The sequence below is a fragment of the Hyperoodon ampullatus genome, assembly GCF_949752795.1.
Source record: "Hyperoodon ampullatus genome assembly, chromosome: 18".
Classification (NCBI taxonomy): Eukaryota; Metazoa; Chordata; class Mammalia; order Artiodactyla; family Ziphiidae; genus Hyperoodon; species Hyperoodon ampullatus.
This window is the reverse complement of record NC_136931.1, coordinates 13,195,904-13,218,540: the sequence shown is the minus strand read 5'-3', so window position 1 is coordinate 13,218,540 and position 22,637 is coordinate 13,195,904. Positions and strand designations below refer to the sequence as shown.

Here is a 22,637-nt window from a genome sequence, read left to right as displayed (position 1 = left end):
GATGAAAGGAAAAGAGAAAATGAGTAGGAATAGGAAACTTGTACCTGAGGTGTGCCCCACACCTCTCTCTCAGAAGACATGGAGATGTGGACAAGACATTCCCAGCCTCCTGGGTCCTTGACGTCAGTTTGCTGTGGACCCAGCATTGCTCTTACTCATGAAATGAGCCCCCTTGGATGACATCACCAGCAACCTTGTCACCAGAAGCAGGAGCCAGCATAGGTGGGCATTCCAAGACATCAGAAAAGGGGGCCAGTGGATTGAAAATAGTAAATTACCACTCAAAACTCACCATAGCACCCCACAAGTTTTCAGGCTACCAACTTGATTCTCTACCAAATCCTGCCATGGACCATCTGTATCCAGGCAGATCCCTTCTGCTCTAGCCTCTAAAATTAGATGAGGGCACCATTTCTAGGAAGTCACCAAGAGTCAAGTGGACACATTTTTTTCCCAATGAAAGCCAATCACAGGGATTTGGAACAGCCTGAGGGGAAAACTCTATCTGGGAGCCTGGGCTGGGGAGGTTGACCTGGGCATGGTCAGGGGGGACCAGGGGAGCTCTCTGAGGCTCACCTCCTTGGTCCTGCCTTACAAAACCCTGCCTCGCCTGCAGTGGTAGGATGGGTGGGACCAGAGCTTCAACTCTGATGAGCAGCATCAGCAACTGCAGGAAATGAGCTCCTCAAGGTTTAGCCTTTTGCAGATTCCACGGGACATTTCTAGACTGTGCTCTCTCAAGTCTTAGACCTCAAGGCTCCTCAGGTGGGCTTACGGAATATGCTATCCACAGGGAAGACACACTTAAGCCATCTAAAATATATTATCTCCTCACTGACCCAACTTCTATAAAAAAACCCAATTTCAGATGTAACACTCCGTCTGTAAGCATTAATCTCAAAATACTATTTTGCTGTTTTATTAAAGGAAAAACAAGACCATTGATTTACAAATAACCTCATATATCACGATTCCAGAGACAAGATTCCTAAATGTGCCTTTTGTAATCTAATAATTTAAGAAAGAAAAATACTGTTGTTCCCTTTGTTTACAAAATGGCAAATGATTATATTGCCAGAAACAATAAAAGTCACTGAACTGTTTTGTAAACAAAACAATAAAGACAACAACAAAAAACAACCTGTCTTATACCCACTATTTCTTTTTACTTATTCGAGCAATTTCCCCCTCCCCCTGCTCAGGCATGGAATCTTCTCCCATTTGTAGCTGAGGATGTTGATGTTCAAGAGGCTGACTGGCTTACCTCCAGTGACACAGTTAGTTCAAGAACATAAGACTGCTGAACTCTAAACCTGTCTTCTTTTCCACCCTCATTTATCGTGACAACTTCCAAATCCACTGCACATTTCTCAAACTAGCCAAGTCTACACAGTGAGCCCTAGAACTGGTACCTCCTCATGACTAATAGCCTACACGCCACGTTTTATGCTCGTGTGTTTATATTCATCACTCTAATGAGGCTCAGCCCCAGGGGATGATGTCCTTGATCAGCCTCAAGGCAACTTGTCCTTCTGGGTGGCCAGTGCCTCTCTGACATGGCCACATGTCAGGGACATCACTGAATACACGATATGGTGTGATCATGTAGAGAGCGAGCAAGAAGGAGCCATTTGAGAAGGATGCAGGCACACCAGCTTCCTGGCCCCAAATCACCAGATTAGGATGCCACTATCCTAGAGAGAAATGCCTTGTGACTCTGGGCCACAGCTCAGACCAACGCTTTTTTGCCCAAAAGAACTTTCTGCAGTGATGGAAATGTTCTAGAGCTGTCCTGTCCAATATAGTAGTCACTAGCCACATATGTCTACTGAGCACTTGAAATGTAGCTAGTGGGACTGAGGAATTGAATTTTTATTTATTTAATTTAAAATTAAATTGCCACATGTGCCTAGTGGCTACCATATTGGACACCAGAGTTCTGGACTCATATATTCAACTACTATTTGAAATCTCTACCTGGGTGTTTCCTGGGCATCTCAAACCTAATAGGGTCCTACTGAACTTTAATTGCCCCATCCCAAACCATGGACCTCCATCCCAGTATTCATCATTCCACAAATCAAACCACCTAATTACTCAGGTCAAAACCTTGATGTCACTTTCAACTCCTCTCTTCCCTCACTCCCAATGTTTAATCCCTCAGCAAGACATTTCCAATTTCTATCTACTTCTTCCTGTCCCAATGGCCTCCCAGTCCAGGCCACCTCTTTTTGTCATCTGGACAACAGTGATGGCCTCTTAGCTCTCTTCCTGTTTCCACTCTTTTTAAATTAATTAATTAATTAGTTAATTGATTGATTTTTGGCTGTGTTGGGTCTTTGTTGCTGCACGTGGGCTCTCCCTAGCTGCGGCGAGCGGGGGCTACTCTCCATTGTGGTGTGTGGGCCTCTCATCGCGGTGGCCTCTGTTGTTGTGGAGCACAGGCTCTAGGTGTGCGGGCCTCAGCAGTTGTGGCATGCGGCCTCAGCTGTTGTGGCACGCAGGCTTAGTAGTTGTGGCGCATGGGCTTAGTTGCTCCGTGGCATGTGAGATCTTCCTGGACCAGGGCTTGAACCCATGTCCCCTGCCTTGGCAGGCAGATTCTTAACCACTGTGCCACCAGGGAAGCTCCCTGTTTCCACTCTTGACTCCCTTCAAGCTACCATCCACATGGCAGCCAGAATGATCTAATAAACTATAGACCAACTTTGTCAGTGTTCCACTTCAAGTCCTCCAGCCCCTGTTCTCAGAGTAAAATCTAAGCCCCCTACAATGACCTGTGAGCCCCGCTGAGGCAGGGCTCCTGCTTCCTCCCCACTTCAGCCCACACCACACTCCCCCGTCACCCACAACACTCCAGCAACAGCAGAGCCGCCTTTTGGGTGCCTGATGTCACCAATCCTGCCAGACCCCAGGACCTTAGTGCTTGCTGTTCCTCTGCCTAGAATGCTTTTTCACCCAGTTCTTATGACAGCTCCTTTTCATCCATCATATATCAGTTCCCCAGAGAAGCCTTCCCTGACCATCTCCATCAGAAGCTGCAGCTGTCACTCTGTCACAGACCCCTGATCTAAAATATACTTTCTGTCTGTCTATCTATCTAAAATATATTCTGTTACAGCTCTTGCCACCACCTGTAATTGTCCTATCTATCTCCCTCTGTCTCCTGGTAGGTACCCCCCATGAGGGCAGTGACCAGGTGTCTTTTTATCCCCAGCATCGAGCTTGGTCTGGGCATAATGAGACTATATCCACTATGTTTGCAGGTGAATAGAGGAAGGAATGGTGGGGAGAAAGAGGCAGCCCTGCAAGCCCCTGGGACCACTGGGGCGGTCGCCAGCCTCTGTTTCAGAGACCAGCTGTCCCTGACCAGGGCACGTGTCCCCAGTCCAACATTGTACTTGTCCAGGTGAAGACACAAGGAGGACAGCAGGTTGGTGCAGACCCCACATGCCCTAGCTGGGGGGAGGGGTAACTCTGGGAGACTGAATGTCACCACTCTCCAGCTCCTCCAGGGGCTAAGTGGCCTCACCCAAGAGAGTCTGAGCACATAGCAACTCAGATCCTAAAAGCATCCATCCCTCACCACCTAACAGGAATCTGCCTTTTCTTAGCAGAAGCTGGGGCTAAAGGGGCTTGTAATCATTTATCTCAGTTTAATCTACATGTTCTGTCTTACAGAGCTCACATGATGTCATTGAAGCCGCAGAAAATCCTGTAGTGATGCAAGGAATAAGGAAATCAAGGCCAAGAGAGGTTTAGTGACTCATGCGATGTCACGTAGCTAGTAAGACCCAGAGCTAGACCCAGAGCTGCAGATCCCCGGCTCCTCCTTTCTCCTGGAGGGGAATAGGATGGGCTGCTAATTCAGCGCCCACCACACAACTGCTCCGCACTAAGCTCCACTCTGGGAGCCTGGGGACGCTGATTCTTCAGTAATTCCAAGAGATCTACCTACTGAGCCACTTTCAGTGACTCCAGCTTTTCCACCTCCATTTTCCCTCTGCCCTTAGCCTTCTAGGACAGTGGGTTGCAAACTTTATGTTGCTTCTAAGGCACACAGAGAGCTTGTTAAAAGTACAGATTTCTGGGGTCTTGCTTTCAGAGATTGATTTTGTAGATTTGGGGAATGGCCCAAGAATATGAAATATATATATATACATACACACACACACACACACACATATATATATCTATATGTGTGTGTGTGTGTGTGTGTGTGTATATATATATATATGTATACATATATATATCCTTATGGCAGTTAATTCTCTAATTTAGTTTTATGTCTATCTTTTCACCCCCAGTGAAACATTAAACTTTTCACACAAGTCTTAAAATATTAGAATCTCTGTTGCTACTAGAGCCACTTTTCTGAAATATAACGCAGTTCTCCAGGGCCTATCACATTCACTTCCTTCTAGGTTATTTGAGCGGCAGAAGTTGTTTAACGATATCTGTATTGGGAGGAATAGTATCTCCCTGCACCCCACCCCTGCCAAATTCATGTCCACCCAGAACCTTGCGAATGTGACTTTATTTGGACATAGTGTCTTTGCACTGATCATGTTACCATGAGGTCATACTGAGTTAGGGTGGGCTCTGAGTCCAATACGACTGGTGTCCTAGTAAGAAGAGGGGGAATTTGGAGACACAGATGCAGAGACACAGGGAAGAATGCTTTTGTGCAGATGGCTGCAGAGACTGGAGTGATGTATCCACAAGCCAAGGAACACCAAGCATTGCCGGCCCCACAAGAAGCTAGGAAAGAGGCAAGGAACAGATTTTCCCTTAGAGCCTCCAGAAGGAACCAACTTTGCCAACTCCTTGATTTCAGACTTCTAGCATCTAGAATGGTAAGAATAAATTCCTTTTATTTTAACTACCCACTTTGTGGTATTTTGTTACAGCTGCTCTAAGAAACTAATACAATGTCACTAGAAATGTGATGCCTTGTTACACGTAACCATTCATGTGCTGTTACCTTGTTTTATTTTCCCATTCATCCTTTAAGAACATATTTGGGAGTGATGTCCATGATGTAACTACCCAGTATTTTTCCAACTTTTTATTATGAAACAATTTAAACATGCAGCCAAGGTGAAAGAATCTCACTGTGAATACCTGTATCCCTACTACCTAGATCCTACCATTCACATTCTACTCTTTCTTTTTCAAAGCACTTTTGGTACATACCTTAATTAAAAAATACGTTATTGCTAAAAAAATGCTAACCATCACCTGAGCCTTCAGTGAGTTATTACCTTTTTGCTGTAAGAGGGGTTGAAATATCGTAAGAATTACCAGAATGTGACACGGAGACACAAAGTGAGCAAATTCTGTTGGAAAAACGGCACCAATAGACTTGCTTGACACAGGGTTGCCACAAACCTTCAATTAACAACAAAAAAAAATGCAGTATCTGCGAAGTGCAACAAAGTGAAGTGCAATAAAACAAGGTCTGCCTGTATGTACTGTGTGATTCCACTTCTGTAGTATTCTGTATATGTCTGAAAGAGGAAGAAGATCAGAGGGCAAAGAAGTGCCTCACAGTATGTGGACAGTCCTAAGTAAAATGTTGATACTTGCACCTCCTTACCAGCTAGTCTCACTGCCCTCCCCCCAAGGCTCTTGGAAACCCAGTCGCTACATCACAGTATGCTCCTATTACCCAAACACCACCACACTGGGACCTCCCTGCTTCCCAGAGCCTTTCTCCAAAGCCATCTCCTCACCACAAAATCCAAACCAGCATTCCCTCAGTGTGCTCCAATTCTGCCCAGTTCTAGCCGGAGAAAAACCTAATTTACGTGATTGACATTAAGATCTGAATGACCAGAGACAACCCTTTTAACCTGTCAGAGTTTTCATGCTTTTAATTGAGCTAAGATTGCTAATCTCTAGTTGATAGACCTTCAGACAATACTACTCAACGGTAAAATGATTTAAAAAAAAAAAAAAGCAATTTTTAAAGGCTGGTGTATACCAACATCTAACGCTTGCAATCATGAGGTCATATCTTTAGAAGCAATTACTAAATATGTGTTAAATTTATTTGCCTTCTTTAAAAAAATTGGGTATAAACTTCATATAGTAAAAAATTACCAAGCTTAAGTGTATTGTTTGATATGTTTTGACAATTATATGCCTCCTTGCAGCCAATGCCCACATCAAGATGTAGAACATTTCCACCGTCCCAGAAAGTCCCAGGAATCTATTTTTAGTAAGGCCTCATTTGATTTTGATGAAAGGAAGGTAGTGGGGGATAAGTATTCAGTTCCCTTGACCAGAGGGACAAGAAGTTTTAGATTTACAGGGCTTTACAAGGGAGGTGCCAGTTCCCCTGATAGGGCTCCTTCCCGGCTCTCCTAGCCTCCCCTGTTCATACACACATAGAACTTGACCTGTAGGCCCCTCCTCCAACTACAAGCTGTGGACACAAAGCAGGAAAGGTACACAGGACCCGCCCCCATGCTGAGTTCCAGCGGCAAGGCTGCCTCCAGACATTCCCTCCACACCCCTCCTCATCCTTGCATTCCCTGCTGAAATCACTACCATTCCACAACCACTGCACACTCACTGTGCAACCCCCCTTCCCATGGGCTTTCGGACTGCGGCTGCAGCCTGTCTGAGCTTCCCTGAGCCACTTCCTCCCTGCTCCAGCCACACGACATCAGGGTCAGGGCATGCTGGGCAGCCACAGCCCCTGAAAGTCAGACTTGACTGTATTTCCCCAAGGCTGGCAACATGGTCCAGAATTGATGCTCAGCTCTTGTCCTGCCCTTTGCTTTCTTTAGTGGAGCAGGTGGGAGCAGGATGGAATGGAACAGAAGGAGGAAAGGGGGAAAAAAAACCCGAATGGCTAAAACCTAATAAGAAAATGAGTGATTTCACTAGTATAGCATAGAGTCCAAGAATAGACCAAAATATATCTGTGAATGTTTGATGTGTGATAAAGGTTTTTGTTTTTGTTTTAAATCAGTGAGAAAAGATAGCTTATTCCATAAATCTACTGGGATAACCAGTTGGTCACTTGGAAAAATATAAACCTAAAATAATCTCTATTTTGTTCTTTACACCAAAAAAAAAAAAAAAAATCCAGGTAGATAAAACATTTAAGCAAAAACAAACAAACAACAACAGAATCATTAAGGATAAAAACTATGAGAAGGATACAAAATATTTTTTGCTTGCTTTTATATATAAAATCATAAAGTAGAGGTGGTCTTTCTAAGAATGATAAGATGACAGCTTTTACTACATGGAAAACTGAAAGGTTTAAATGGAGAAAAGAAAAAAATTAAACAAGCCAAAAGACAAATGAGAGCTGGAAGACAAGTAGTATTATGTATGACGGAAAATAGGCTAATATTCTTTATATATAAAGAGTGATATAAATCAATAAGAAAAAGATCAACTATCCAGTACAGATGGACAAAGGACCTGAACATGCAGTTTACCAAGAAGGTGCAAATAATTTAGAAATGTATAAAAAGACACTCACTCTCTCATAATTCATATAAATGAAAATTTGAACAGGGAGCAATTTTTTATACCCATTGGCAAAGATTAAAAATACTGGTAGCACACAGCATTGGTGAGGGTGTGAAGGAATAGGCATTCTTGTATGCTTCTGGAGGGGGTTTTAATTGGTACAACCTTTTTAGAGGGCAGTTTGGCAAAATCCATCAAAATACAAAATGGATATCATTTTGATCTAGAAATTTCACGTCTAGGACTCTATATTACAAATTTATTTGCATATGTGTGCAAAATGATTATGTAAGTATGCTTCTTGTAGCATTGATATAATAGGGAAAAACATCAATAGGGACGGCTATCAGAAAGAATGTTGACAACCTAGAAGAAATGGACAAACTTCTAGAAACATACAGCCCACCAAAATTGAATCAAGAGGAAATAGATAATTTGAAGAGACCAATCACTAGATGTGAAATAGAATCTGTAATAAAAAAAAACTCCCTACAAAAAAAGTCCAGGACCAGATAGCTTCACAGGAGAATTCTACCAAACAAACAAAGAAGAACTTATACTGATTCTTCTCAAACTCTTCCAAAAGATTGAAGAGGAGAGAACACTCCCAAAGACAGTCTCTTAAGCCACCATCACACTGATACCAAAACCAGAAAAGATATCACCAAAAAAGAAAATTACAGACCAATATCTTTGATAAATATAGATGCAAAAATTCTCAGCAAAATATTAGCAAACCGAATCCAACAACACATAAAAAAGATCGTACACCACGACCAAGTGGGATTCATCCCAAGTTCACAAGGATGGTTCAACATATGCAAATCAATCAATGTAATACACCACATAAACAAAAGAAAAGTCAAAAACCACATGACCATCACAATAGATGCAGAGAAAGCATTTGACGAAATTCAACATCCATTCATGATAAAAACTCCCACCAAAGTGAGTACAGAGGGAACATAGCTCAACATAATAAAAGCCATTTATGACAAACCCACAGCCAATATAATACTCAAAAGTGAAAAGCTGAAAACCTTCCCACTAAAATCTGGAACAAGACAAGGATGCCCACTCTTACCACTTCTATTTAACATAGTATTGGAAGTCCCAACCACAGCAATCAGAGAAGAAAAATAAATAAAAGGTATCCAAATTGGAAGGGAAGAGGTAAAACTGTCATTATATGCAGATGACATGATACTACATGTAGAAAACCCTAAGCACTCCACACAAAAACTACTAGATCTAATAAATGAATTTAGCAAAGTAGCAGGAAACAAGATTAATATTCAGAAATCAATTGCATTTTTCTACATTAACAATGAAATATCAGAAAGGGAATGTAAAAAAACAATAACTTTTAAAATCACCCCATCCCAAAAAAATACCTAGGAATAAACCTGACCAAGGAGGTGAAAGACTTATATGCTGAGAACTAAAACATTAATAAAGGAAATCAAGGGACTTCCCTGGTGGTGCAGTGGTTAAGAATCTGCCTGCCAGTGCTGGGGACATGGGTTCATTCCTGGTCCAGGAAGATCCCACATGCCACAGAGCAACTAAGCCCGTGCGCCACAATTACTGAGCCTGCGCTCTAGAGCCAGTGAGCCACAACTACTGAGCCCCTGCACCTAGAGCCCGTACTCCGCCACGAGAGAAGCCACTGCAATGAGAAGCCCGCGCACCTCAACGAAGAGTAGACCCCACTCGACGCAACTAGAGAAAGCCTGAGCGCAGCAGTGAAGACCCAACTGGAACGTAAATAAATAAATAAAATAAAGGAAATCAAAGAGGACTCAAAGAAGTGGAAAGATATCCCATGCTCTTGGACTGGAAGAAAGAATGAAGAAAACTTTTATTGCTGATGTGGAAGTACAAAACATGTCACTAGGTGAAAAAAGCCGCAAGTTGCCAAGCAGCCTGTACCATACAACTCCTTTATGTGGGAAATAGAATAATATATGTGTTTCTCTGAGGCCACATAAGAAATTGTTGGTAGTGTTTACACAGGGACTAGGTTGGGAGGGGCACTCAATATTTTTTTTTGCACATTACTTTTTTTTTTTTTTTTTTTTTTGCGGTACACGGGCCTCTCACTGCTGTGGCTCCGGACATGCAGGCTCAGCGGCCATGGCTCATGGGCCCAGCCGCTCCGCAGCATGTGGGATCTTCCCGGACCAGGGCACGAACCCGTGTCCCCTGCATCGGCAGGCGGACTCTCAACCACTGCGCCACCAGGGAAGCCCTGCACATTACTTTTAATGATTTAAATGTTTGTATGAACTATGTTCATGGGTAATTATCACAATAGAGAAAAGGAGGGACAAAGTGATGGCTGGGGTTACTACCATCTGACAGTATATAATATAACAAAATGCAAACTGACTGCAGAGTGAAAATTCAAAATCAATGCAAAAACTTAGAAAATTTCATGAAGTCAATGAAAGTGAGAGAAAACTGTTTTAGTTACAGTTCCACTGCCAAATAAGGATCTGGCAAAGTCAGGCTGTTTAACACTGAAACACAGGCAATCAACAAAGGATGAGGCCCTTCAAAAGAGGAGGACTTGTTTATTAAAGGATCAAAAGAGATCCTTAGCCCTTAAATACTCTTGCTAAAATGACCTTTTTTTAAAAATTTTAAAATTTTGGCTGCATTGGTTCTTCGTTGCTGCACGCGGACTTTCTCTAGTTGTGGTGAGCAGGGGCTACTCTTTGTTGCGGTGCGCGGGCTTCTCATTGCGGTGGCTTCTCTTGTTGCGGAGCACGGGCTCTAGGCACGTGGGCTGCAGTAGTTGTGGCTCACGGGCTCAGTAGTCGTGGCGCACGGGCTTAGTTGCTCCACTGCATGTGGGATCTTCCCAGAGCAGGGATCAATCCCGTGTCCCCTGCATTGGCAGGTGGATTCTTAACCACTGCAGCACCAGGGAAGTCTCTAAAATGACCTTTATGATCACACTGTGAACAGCCAACGCAAAGTTTAGAATGTCACAATGTGCTTTCATATGTTTTTGTCAGAAAAACCACACATGCGCAAAACAACACTACTTGATTCATTATTTGCTCAATTTAAGAATCAGCATCCAAGTGCAATCTTAATTTTGCTGTCAGATTTTTTTTTTTGGCTGTGCCACGGGGCTTGCAGGATCTTAGCTGCCCAACCAGGGATCAAACCTGTGTCCCTTGCAGTGCAAGCACAGAGTCCTAACCACTGGACCGCCAGGGAATTCCCTTGCTGTCAGATTAAAATAAACCAAAGCAAACAACAAAAAAAAACTTTTCAGTTTCATTTTTAAAGAGAATCAGTTTCCTTCTCTCAACCACTTGGCCCATTTTCTATGAAATTTTGGTCTTCATTTAAAGTAGATTCACTTTAAGTGACCTTTTTTTTTTACATCTTTATTGGAGAATAATTGCTTTACAATGGTGGGTTAGTTTCTGCTTTATAACAAAGTGAATCAGTTATACATATACATATGTTCCCATATCTCTTCCCTCTTGCGTCTCCCTCCCTCCCACCCTATCCCACCCCTCTAGGTGGTCACAAAGCACCGAGCTGATCTCCCTGTGCTATGCGGCTGCTTCCCACTAGCTATCTATTTTACGTTTGGTAGTGTATATATGTCCATACCACTCTCTCGCTTTGTCACAGCTTACCCTTCCCCCTCCCCATATCCTCAAGTCCATTCTCTAGTAGGTCTGTGTCTTTATTCCTGTCTTACCCCTAGGTTCTTCATGACATTTTTTTCCTTAAATTCCATATATATGTGTTAGCATATGGTATTTGTCTTTCTCTTTCTGACTTACTTCACTCTGTATGACAGACTCTAGGTCCATCCACCTCATTACAAATAGCTCAACTGGTACAGCTACTATGGAGAACAGTATGGAGGTTCCTTAAAAAACTACAAATAGAACTACCATATGACCCAGCAATCCCACTACTGGGCATACCTTGAGAAAACCATAATTCAAAAAGAGTCATGTACCAAAATGTTCATTGCAGCTCTATTTACAATAGCCAGGAGATGGAAACAATCTAAGTGTCCATCATCGGATGAATGGATAAAGAAGATGTGGCACATATAGACAATGGAATATTACTCAGCCATAAAAAGTGACCTTTAATCCTAGGAGTCAAGGACTTTCCTACTCAGGTTCAAGAACAACTGAATTTTTTTATGGCACCCTGTCTCCAACCTGCATAATCTTTTACACCTGGCACTCCAAAGGGTCTTGCCCAGGACATGGGGAAGCAACAACTAAATCGGGTTGGTCTGTCCTGGTGCCTAACTTGGGATCATGGAAGCTGTATTTATTCAGCTAAATGTAACTTCTCCTTATTCCTCCATGGCAGCCAGTCTCAAAGTGTGGGCCTTAACTTGATTTAAAAATGTGAGGTCTTTCTTTGATCTTTGTGGGTAAATGATGCTTGTTTCATAGACATTCATTATTACATAAGTCTAGCGGCTATTTATTAGCAACTAAGTGGGTTATTATGGACTATTAACATTTGGGATTTATAAAACAAAGCTAGCCATTACTAGAGATCCCTAAAATCTCCAATTCCATTTTCCAGTGGGAAAGGTAAGCCTCATGCAATGCTAAGCAATGTTAAAAAGGTTCTGCTGGGCATAGAAGAATGTACAGAACTAGAATTCTACTCCCTTTAAATTCTATTTGTTTTAAAGGAGAAACTATGACTAATTCACTTAGGTAATTATCAACCACATTTGTTGTAGATTACATGGTTCACTCTATAAGTGTGTAGTCACATGTACTTCCATCAAAAGAATTTTTGGCTACTAGCTTTCCTCTAACAGGACCTTAAGACATTCTGTATGCATCGTAGTTCAAAACACATCCCCCCAAATTTGCTTATCTGGTACTGCTATTTTAACACCTTGCAATATAAATACTATCGAAGTCAGAAAACAAAGCATTTGAATAATTATGTTTTAGGGCAATGCTTCCCAACAACAAATCCTGAGGATGAGGTTTCTATTTCTCAGTGATAACTTTATGGCTGTTGCTAGCATCAATTTTGTTGTTCCCCAGTCTTGTTACTATGACTGTGTTTGTTTTCCATCAGAGGGCAAGAGCAGGTGGGGAAACGGTCGTTAAAATCTTCTGCCCATCTTAGATGAGCAGCAGTTAGAGAAGATTGAGAATCACCATTCGGAGATGACACGCTTTAGAGACTTTTGCATGAAAAGACACAGGAAAGAGTAAACAGAACTGGAAACCCAGGAACCTGGGTCCTGCCTGTGCACATCATCCAGACACTCACAGACACATGGGGACGGGTCACAGCCCTGAGAGCAAGGAGGGCTCTCAATTGGCATTTTCTATGGTTAATTTCACTTCTAACCTTGCAGGGGACTCACAGGCAGGGATGAACTTCAGTAGCCTGGTATGGAAGACACTTTGCCAACTCTTTCTGGCTGTAAAACACTGAGGGCAAAGGTAGAAATGAGTGACTCACTTGATAGTCCTCCATCCTTTCTATCAACTCCCAACCCTTTTAGCTAACAAAGAAGAAACTGGAAAGGGGTCTGTTTCTGCTGTTTTTTTTTTAAATATCTTACTACTTGAAGTATCTTGTGTGTGCTAATATCACCACTTTCCTTGTCAATCTGGTACACATATCAGTTTTCCAAGCAGCTCATTCATTCATTTATTCAGACATTTATTGCTTCCTGTTGGCAGGCACCAGTGTGCTACTGTCTCCTAGGGAAACCCAGATGAATCAGGCAATTCCAGTCTTCGGAGAGTTTACAGTTTAGTAGAGAAGATAAGACACATAGTGAAAACACAGTGAATAAGGAAGAGCATTTTGAATGGTGTCATGTAGGGAGAGGCCAAGTGCTATGAGAGTCTGGGAGAAGGAAAAACTCCGTTCTAGATGGGGAGATAAGGAGAATCTCTGTGGAAGAAATAGAGTTTGAGATGGACTTAAAGGATGTGGCAATTGGGAGCCACTGAAGATTTAGGAATCCCGCTGTAACAAAACCACATGCTCTTTGGAAAGCTTCACAAGGCAATGGGCTGAAGGAAGTCTTGGCAGGGAGAGACCTGCCCAGGAGACTGCTGCAGTAATGAGCATAACGCAGCTCTGGCCAAGGTAGGGTAGTAGTGGGTAGGCATCCTGGAAGGAAGACTAAGGAGGCTCGTGAGGATCGGCATGGGGTCTGTCCCAGCCACTGGCTCTGGTTTTTTCCAATTACCCCCCATTTTCCCCTCTACAGCCTCTGGATTCTCTAGGACAGAGCAAGGAATGGAGACCGTTGAAAAACACAGATCATCTCCCAGACGTAGTACTGGGTGAAAGAAGCTGTACAGCAGAGCACACACTGTGTGACTTTTCTGGGAAATGAGGAGCAAAAGAAACTAGCAGTGGAGACTGAGCCGTAACGACCAGGGGTATAAGGGGTGAAGTAGGCGGGATAACGCACCCCCCTTTCAAAATCTACGTCCCAATACCTGGAACCCGTGACTATGTTACTTTACATGGCACAGAGGACTTTGCAGGTGTGATTAAGTTCAAGACTCTGTGATGAGGAGATGATCCTGGATATCTGGTGTGGGGGGGTGCGGGGGGATGGGAGCACAGTGCAGTCACAGGGTTCCTTATAAGTGAAAGATGGAGGCAGGAGAATCAGAGTCCGAGAACGAGAAGGGAGAGGAGAGCAGAGGTCATGGCAATGTGACTGCTGGCTGGGGGCCAGGAGCCAGGGAACACAGGCAGCCTCTAAAAGCTGGGAAAAGTGAGGAAACGTTCTCCCCTAGAGCCTCCAGAAGGAAGGCTGCCCTGCCAATTCATTTCTGACTTCTGACCCTCCAGAAACACAAGAGAATAGATGTGTGTTGCTTTAAGTCACTGAGTTTGTGGTAATTTGTTACAGCAGCAATAGAAAACCAAAGGGGCGAGGTATCCAGAAACCAGCTGAGGACAGTGTGTCAAGCAGGGGGGAGCGATCGCCATGTCGAGAGGTGCTGCCAGGCCAGGTGAGAACTGACCACCAGGTTTAGCCAGGTGAAGGTCCCGATGGCCCTGGCAAGGGTACTTTCAGTGCCGTGGTGGGTTTCAGAGAGAACAGGACGCTTATTTCCTCTCTGTCTAAATGAATGAAGACGACATATGGACCAACAACGAGTTGTGTGTCTTAAGATAAATAAATAAATAAATAAGGAAAGGGAAGATGATGGATGCTGCTCAGGCATCAATTTGGGTTCTCTGCTGGGAATGTTTCCAGAAATGATTACCCTCAGGTGTTTCTGAGATTCCTGTCTATTTCTTTTTATTTCCCCCATGCAGTCCTAATTTCCAACCTTCGCCCTAATTTGGGTCTCGAAGCCCCTTCAATCACTGAATTCTGAGGTGACACCAGGGGGCACTCTTGGAGCCTGTGTTTACCCTGTGTCACATGGACCCACAGTGACTTGGATCCCTGGCCCTCTCCCAGCTTGCCCTAGCTTCATCCTCCAGGTAAGGCTCACCTGGCACCACAGCAGGCCAGGGCTCACAAGTCCCTGGCAGGTAGCAAAGGACGGTGGCTGCTGATTGGCCAGGCAGGCCCACTTAGGAAGCCTTGTGTGGGTTAAGCAGACCTTGACCCCCTTCGGTTAGCAGATTTCTCACATCCACTCCGCTCTGCAGGCAGGGGGAGTTTAGCAAGTTTCCCAATCATCAGCTTTTATCTGAATTCTCAGCTCAGACCGGCATTCCAAGCTGGGCTGTGCTCAAGCTGTTCCGGAGGCCTGGGTGGGGTGCGGACCCTGAGTCTTCCTGCATTTAGATCTCCTCCCTATTGTCCATCCCCATTTAATTACTCAAGCTCCAAAGTTCTGAATGGCTGGACCCCCAAAGCCTGTCAGAACCACATGTGGCAGAATCTGTGGACTTCTCAGCCACTCAGAGACAGATACACCTTGTGGGATTAGGATGAGACACAGGTTCAGAGAGTAGGGTTAACCCAACAGCAGGGGCTGAGGAGTCAGGGCTTGCCTTCCTCTAGGGTCTCCCCAAACAGAGGGCTTTTCTCCAGGGGCACGGTCAGATGTCTGCCCTCAGGAGGCCCCCTCAAGGTCTGGGTGTGTAAGACGGGGGGAGTATGATCTGCCCTTTCAGTTATTTTCCTCTTGGTGGCAGGTCCGGAGTGAGGGAAGGATTCTGGTTGGACTGTGATGAAAGCTGCAGCTCTCTCACCAGAAAAATGCACAACCATGCATGTTTTACACACAATTTCATCTCTTCCATCAATCCCAGAAAATGGTCCATAGAACTCCAGGGTTAAGAAGCTCTGCTCTTTGTGTCTTCCAAAGTGTGATACTTACTCCACTGATGGTGCTCAGGATTTTAGGGGATAGGAGGATGAGCATTTATTTTAATAGCTCTATTTTTAAAGTGCATGTAAACCCTGATTTCAGGGTAATATTGCCTAGGGTGAGTAAACGGTAAAATAAAAAGTGAGTCTACTTAAAGATAAATATTAAATAGTTCAAGTCATATGCCAATTTGGAAAAAAACTGGGACAGTGATTCATGGATGACAAGTCTGCGAAACAGTATCTATGGCCTTGGGAGGTTTGGACCCGAAGTTCTTTTCTTTCCTATTTCTTTTAAAAAATTGCTGGTTGCAGCTCAGTCAATGGATTTCATGCCCCACTAACAACGTGAGGCACTCTTATCCAAGCTTGGAGTGAGGAGCCCTGAGCGCCCAGTCGAGAAGAGGGCCTGGCTTCCCTGCTCAGCCATCACTGATTCACTTCCTCAAGTCCAGGGCTACAACAGATCTTGTCTCATCCCCACGGTATGTTGGCTCAAACAAGTTTGACTTGTTTCATGTGTGTGTGCTTCCCTGTGAGTGTGAATGTGTGGGTAAGTGTGTATACAGGGGGGTGTGGCAAAGTGGGGGAAAGGGGAAACCAGTGGGGCTGAGCCTTGTCCCTGGAATTTCATGGCAGAGCTCCAGCAGGCTCCCCGCTGAGGACTACACTTGGGAAGAAGGACTCCAAGGAGGGGCACCATTCAGAACTGAGCTCCAAACAACAGAGCTGGTTCATGACACTCCCCTTCCCCGTCAACGCCCCTTCTGGTTCTCACACTACAGGAGCCGGGTTCTAGCCTCAACAGGGGTCAGCATCCCTGGTCCAGCAGGAGGAGATGGGAGAGGTGGAGAAGGCAGCATGGGGGTTGCCAGAAGGGCTTAACCAGAGAGAAGAACAGATATGTCTTCTCTCCATTCAGCCCTTACGAAGATGGCTTCTCTCTGAAAAGATATCTTCTCCAGATTTCTCCTCTGAATACCTCTCTTCCCCAATATAAAGACAACCCTACACTAGTTTCCAGAATAATAGACAGAAGCTGATGAGCAACTGGAGTATTGGGTGACTACGGCCATTGGTCAAGTTTGGGCCACGGGTTTGTAAAGGTGGTGTTAATTTTTAGTTTTTTTCCCACATCCTCAGGTGGGGGCCCAGATACAAGGATGCCTGAAACATGGCCACACTGGGACTCTTGGGGTAACAGGTGAGTGCAGGGGTAAGAAACAAATTTAGACTCAGTATTCTCTGAAGGTCAGGTAAAGCAAAGCAAAACGAAGCCAAATCAAACCATAGTGCTGGGTAGCTAGCAGAGCTGGGAGGTAAAGCCATCTAGGGCAGCTAGCCAGGAGAGATGCTCTAGATGGTGCTGGGAGGAGAGGCCACACCCTAAGGCTCCTGTTGATAGGACACAGTTACAATGTAGGATGGCTTCCATGAGCCATCACGAGCCCGGAAGTCTCCAGTATTCCGGCCCCCACCTCTCCTTTCCTGCACTCAGCTTCCGTTACATCTATGGCTAAACCATCTGCCCCTTTAGCATGACCTGACACCTAACATCAGCTTCCAAGATTAAACCGGGCCCCCGCTGCAGAATGCTGGGTCCTGCCATGTCACGTATGAAGTCTCCAAAATTCAACCTTCCCCTTCCCTTGGTCATCGTCTCCGTTACCTCTCACTCGGGCTATGCGGTAGCCTCCCGCCTGGTCTCCTCACACCCACGTGGGCTCCGTCCACCCCTTCTTGGCATCGCAGCCAGGATGTTCTTCCAAAGATGCAAATCTGACCAGGCCACACCCCTGCTTGAATCCATTACCAGGCTTCCCATTGTTCTTAGAATCAAGTCCCAAATCCTGACCACAGTGGCCCTGGCTGATCTCCGGCCTCCTTCCACTCCCTCTCCTTGCCCAACAGCCTCTGGTCACATTGGTTTTATTTCTGTCCCTTGACTTTGCCAAGCCCTTACCCTTCAGAGCCTTCACACATTCTTTTCCCTCTGTCTGGAAGGTTCTTCTCACCACACTTCACCTGGCTTGATTAGCTCCCAGGGTAAATAGCACTTTCTCCAGAAAGCTCTCCCTGATTCATACTCTGATAGCACCAGGTAATTTACAAATTACTGTAGGATTAGTATGTTACCTCATTAGCCTGTTAGGTCCATGAAGACCGTATTGCTTTTGTCCATTGATACCTCCTCAGTGCCTAGCTCAGTGCTGTCAATCACTAAGGGACCAAGTGAGTGAGTGAATAAATGATTAAAGAATTAGGTGAGATGGCCTAGTGAAAAGCCACCTGGAACAGTGAGAGGCAAGTCCTTTCATCCAAAGATCTAAAAGCACTTGCTGGGGCCATCTTGAATGCAAGAGCTAGAAGCAGGGAACAACTGTTGGTTTATGTCCAAGCATGATGGCCTCACTGTCACCAGTCCTACAGCTGGGCCTGGGGAAGTCCTGAAGAGTCGGTTTGCCTCTGGCACAAGCCTACCTGGAACCCAACGGATAGGATCATCTCCCAGGCCCAAGGATCCTTGGGATGGAGAGAGCATTGATTTTGGAATCAGACACACTTGACTTTTCCAATAACTAGCTCAAATTACCTCAAATTCCAAATTGACCTCAAATGACAGTGCCTCCTTGATCCTCAGTTTCCACATCCTAAAATGGGGATAACAAAACCCACCCCAGGATCAGTCAGAGGTCTAAATACAATCACGAGCCTGTGGTGCACAGCAGCAGGCAGCCCAGAGCGCTACTCCCTTCTCCCCAGCAAAACTGGCTTACCCCTGCCATGTCACTCTGCTGGACACCCAAGCCAGCATGCAAGACAAGGAATAAAGGGAGGTCTGAGGGGTGGGAGGACATAGGCCACCCAAGACACTGCGCCAACCTCTCCACGCAACCAGAGAAGCCGTTGTGCAAGACTAGGGTGGCACCAGGAAATCCAAACTAGCTGAGAAGGGTGACTGGTCTGTGCCTTTTGGATGCAGGGGTAGGGTGAGATGGGGAGGAGAGGACAGGTGAACTTGGAAGCTATTATTCAAACAGAAATGAAGAGCAGTTGCGAAGAGGGAGAGGCCGATAAGGGGACAGGAAGGAAAGATTGAGTGTGTGAGGGGCTGGGAGGGAAAAGGTGATCCAAGTTGTCAGATGGCAGAGGCTGCAGCAGGAACAAGTAGCAAGGAGGAGGCACCTTGGGAGGTGGGAGAAGTAGCAGATAGAGGAGGGACGGGGAAATGCTGGAGAGGAAGGGCAAACTCCTGGTTGGGGGTGGTGGTGGTAGGCAGGGACCTGTTACCTGGAGAGAAGAGAGGTGAGGGCGGAGGCTGTCACCTTGGGTCCTCCTAGAGGGCAGGTGAACGCGGCCTGCCGGGGAGTGGCGAGTTGGGGCGGGGAGGGTGGGGGGAATAGAGGGTGTGTGACCCCCGGGCCCGGCTGTACCTGAGGGTCTCCTTGCAGGTCCCCCACGTAGTACTGCTCGAGCCAGCGGCGCGCGTTGTCCGAGTGCCGGTGCGGTGGCCCGTCCAGGTCGGCGCTAACATCCTGACCAGCCCGTGCCCGCAGCAGCTGCTCGCCCCCTGGGTGGTGCCTCACGAAGCCGGTGAGGTCGTAGAGGCGGGCCCCGCAGCGGACCCAGCAGGCGCCGGCCGCCAGGCGCCGCTGGACCTCGGCGGGGGAGAAGGAGGCGGCGGGGGGCGGAGCGGGGGCCATGGCGGGAGACGGGAGCTCGCAGCTCGAAGCCTGCGCGTCTGCTCTACGGCCGCCCAGCGCGCCTCTTAACATCCCCTGAGCCGCTGCCGCCTTGACTGGTCAGCCGTCGCCGCACCTGCTCATTTGCATGCCGCGCTCCCATTGGCCGCTCCTAAGGACGTCGCCCGTGTCCGGAGGGGCCCCTTCCCCATTGGCCGGCAGGACGCCCAGCCGACCCGAGCGGGGCGGGCCGGGGGATGCCCGCCCTCCGTCAGGTGGTCCTGTTCAGGTAAGAGGGAGCGTCAGCCAAGTGTGTCTCATTGCAAGAGAGCAAAGGCGGCGGGAGGACGCAGGTGGAGCAAGTCTTCCTGTTGCCGGCGGCTGTGTGGACCGACGTCCTCGATAGCCTGATCGCCACCGGAATAACTCTTCCGCTGCTGCCTTATGGGAGAAACTTGCAGTTTTCCTTCCTCAGGCTGCAGGAGTGGGTGAAGAGTGCGGGAGGCAGCGTGAGAACTAGAGTAAGGCAAGGGAGACACTGGCCTCTGGCGCCCCCAAACTCAGTAATCACGATATACAATATTTTAATGTAATATTTTTAAAAAAATCATGTCGTGTACAGAACAATATGAATGTGCTTAATGCCACTGAACTGTAAAGTTTAAAATGGTTAAAATGGTATATTTTATATTATGTATATTTTACCACAATAAAAAATATATATAACAAAGAATTTAAAAAAATAGGAATATTGGCAAACCACAGCCAGTGGGCTGGCCACCTGATTTTGTATATAAAGTTTTAGTGGAACCAGGACTAGTGAGAGGAGTGAGGCAGGTTGGTGAAAGTGAAGGGTTGGATCTCGTCTTTAACACTGTAAATTCTGGTATTTTGTTCATCATGGATTTTTTTGTTTGCATTAGTTTTGAATTTTTAAAATACACTTTTTGTTTTTGTTTTTGGCTGCGCCACGCGGCATACAGAATCTTAGTTCCAGGAGGAGGAATAGAACCCCTGCCCCCTGCAGTGGAAGCTCGGAGTCCTAACCACTGGACCGCCAGGGAATTCCCTAAAGTATTCTTTATCTTGATTACTGAGTTTTTTGGCACACCCTTAACTTTTGCCTGCAGAATGACTGCCTCAGTTGCCTCACTCTAGTCTCATCTTCTGGGGAGGGTCCTGAGGGACGAACAGAGAATCCTGCTGCCATTATAGGAGGAGAAATAGGGACCTAAAGAAGTAAAGCCTGGTAGTCATGCTGGATGGAAGGGAAGAGCAAGTGTGCTCAATCCAGTTTTGTTTATAACAGGGGAGAACTGCACACAACTTTAACTGCCCAGCAATTGGGGATCTCACCTGAACTCATAATTTGTAATAAAAGGATCCTGGTACTGAGGTTGCCCCATTCAACTGGCCTTGGTCTCTCTCAGCAAAAGGTATTTTCAGGGTCACCCCTGTTTATGCTCTTCTGGGGTTGGGCCTCTATGCTGGGCCAGCTCTGTGGGGGAAAGCCTAGCTCAGATGCCCTAGGGGCCACCCCAACTACAGACACGTCCAAGGCCAGGAGAGTTGTTCCTTCCTTCTCTCCTTCCCAAGACTTTCCTGGCTCACCCTCAGGGAGTAGGCAAGAGTTCGGCTGAGTATATGGGTCGGCTGTGGAACTGCTGTCCAACGGGCCTGGAGGGAGGCCTTAGGTCACTAATTTTGCTTTTCTCAAGCAGTGAATACATAGTCACTCTCACTCCACTTCCACACCTACTCTGTTCCAAATACCTTGCATGTGCAAAAGCATTCAAACACTCCTGGGTGTCCTCAGGTACTTCCTGATGACAATATCTGTAGGCCACCCACATTTGGATTTGTCACCGTTGCCTTAAACTCATATTATCTGAAGTTAAACAAGCAATTTAGTCATCTATTCAGAATTGTAACATTTCTTACCATAGTAATTCCACTTCTAGAAATGTGACCTTTCAGATTACTGTATAAAGATGTGTAGGGAGGAAAAATAATTTTCCTTCTACCCTTCTAGGTTCTCGGCTGAGACACTCCCTGAAATAAAAGATTAATAGGAGAACAACAAACTTAATTTCATATGTAAGAGGACCCCAAAGGTATGAGACCCAAAGAAGTGACCAGAGCAGGCAGCTTTTATACCTTTTGGACAAAGAAACAATAAATTTGTGAAGAATTGACAAGACAAAGGAGTTTGGGCTTGGAGTAGTATATTAGTAAAGAAGTAACAAGATTTTTTTTTTACAGACATCTCAGCTCTGAACTCCCTATCTCTAGTGATAAGAATGCCCTCTACCCTTCTGGTACATGGAAGGTACCTTTCACATGGAAGACTTATTTCCTGCTTTTAGGGGGACAAAGCAGGGTCAGAATGTCCTTCTTCTACCAGCTGTTTCTTAAGTAAATTTAATTCAAAATAATCAATATGCCAAATGGCATATTTTGGAGTGGCCTGCCCTGAACCCCATCAGATGTATGCATAATAATATTAATTGCGGGGACACCCCTGGCAATCCAGTGGTTAAGGCTCTGCCCTTCTGCAGGGGGCGCAGGTTCAATCTCTGGTTAGGGAACTAAGATCCCACATGCCGCGCGGTGTGGCCAAAAAAATAAATAAATAAATAAGTAATTAATTACGACATTGCTTATAGACTAGAAACAGGCCAAATATTCATCATTAAGGAAGACTGATTAAATAAATGATGGTGTATTCAGTGGAATACTATGTAACCGTTAGAAAGAATGAGGTAGATCTATGTGTACCGATAGGGAACAATCTCTATGATATTGTAAGTGGAAAACAAGAACAGTGTGTATGGTATGCTAATAATTATTTTGCTATTTTAAGTTCCTTAATTTTTAAAATACTTTAAATGCAAACAAAAGAGTATGTATACGTTCTAAAGCAAAAATAGTATAATTAATTCAGTGAATTTCCCTCCCAACTCAAGAGCTAAGACATTACAAAAATTGCACCTACTCCTACACTCCAAAACTTCCATCTCTCTGCCTCCTCCCAAGAGGTAATCACTGTCCTGACTTTTGTTAATGTCCATGAATCATGTTGTTAATGTCCATGAAAAATTTTTTTTATATTTTTATCACATCTATAT

At 45.3% G+C, this 22,637-nt stretch overlaps 1 protein-coding gene across 1 annotated transcript in view; it reads right to left on the bottom strand.

Moving 5' to 3' along the window:
- The window catches only part of FA2H (fatty acid 2-hydroxylase), a gene marked incomplete at its 3' end in the record, with an annotated part of 53,249 nt that extends 33,704 nt beyond the window's left edge, over positions 1-19,545 (bottom strand). Inside the window, exon 1 of the mRNA XM_079723496.1 lies at positions 19,261-19,545. Coding sequence (XP_079579622.1) covers positions 19,261-19,530 — 270 coding nt within the window. The 5' untranslated portion in view covers positions 19,531-19,545. The remainder of the gene's footprint in view (positions 1-19,260) is intronic.
- Positions 19,546-22,637: the final 3,092 nt, after the last annotated feature.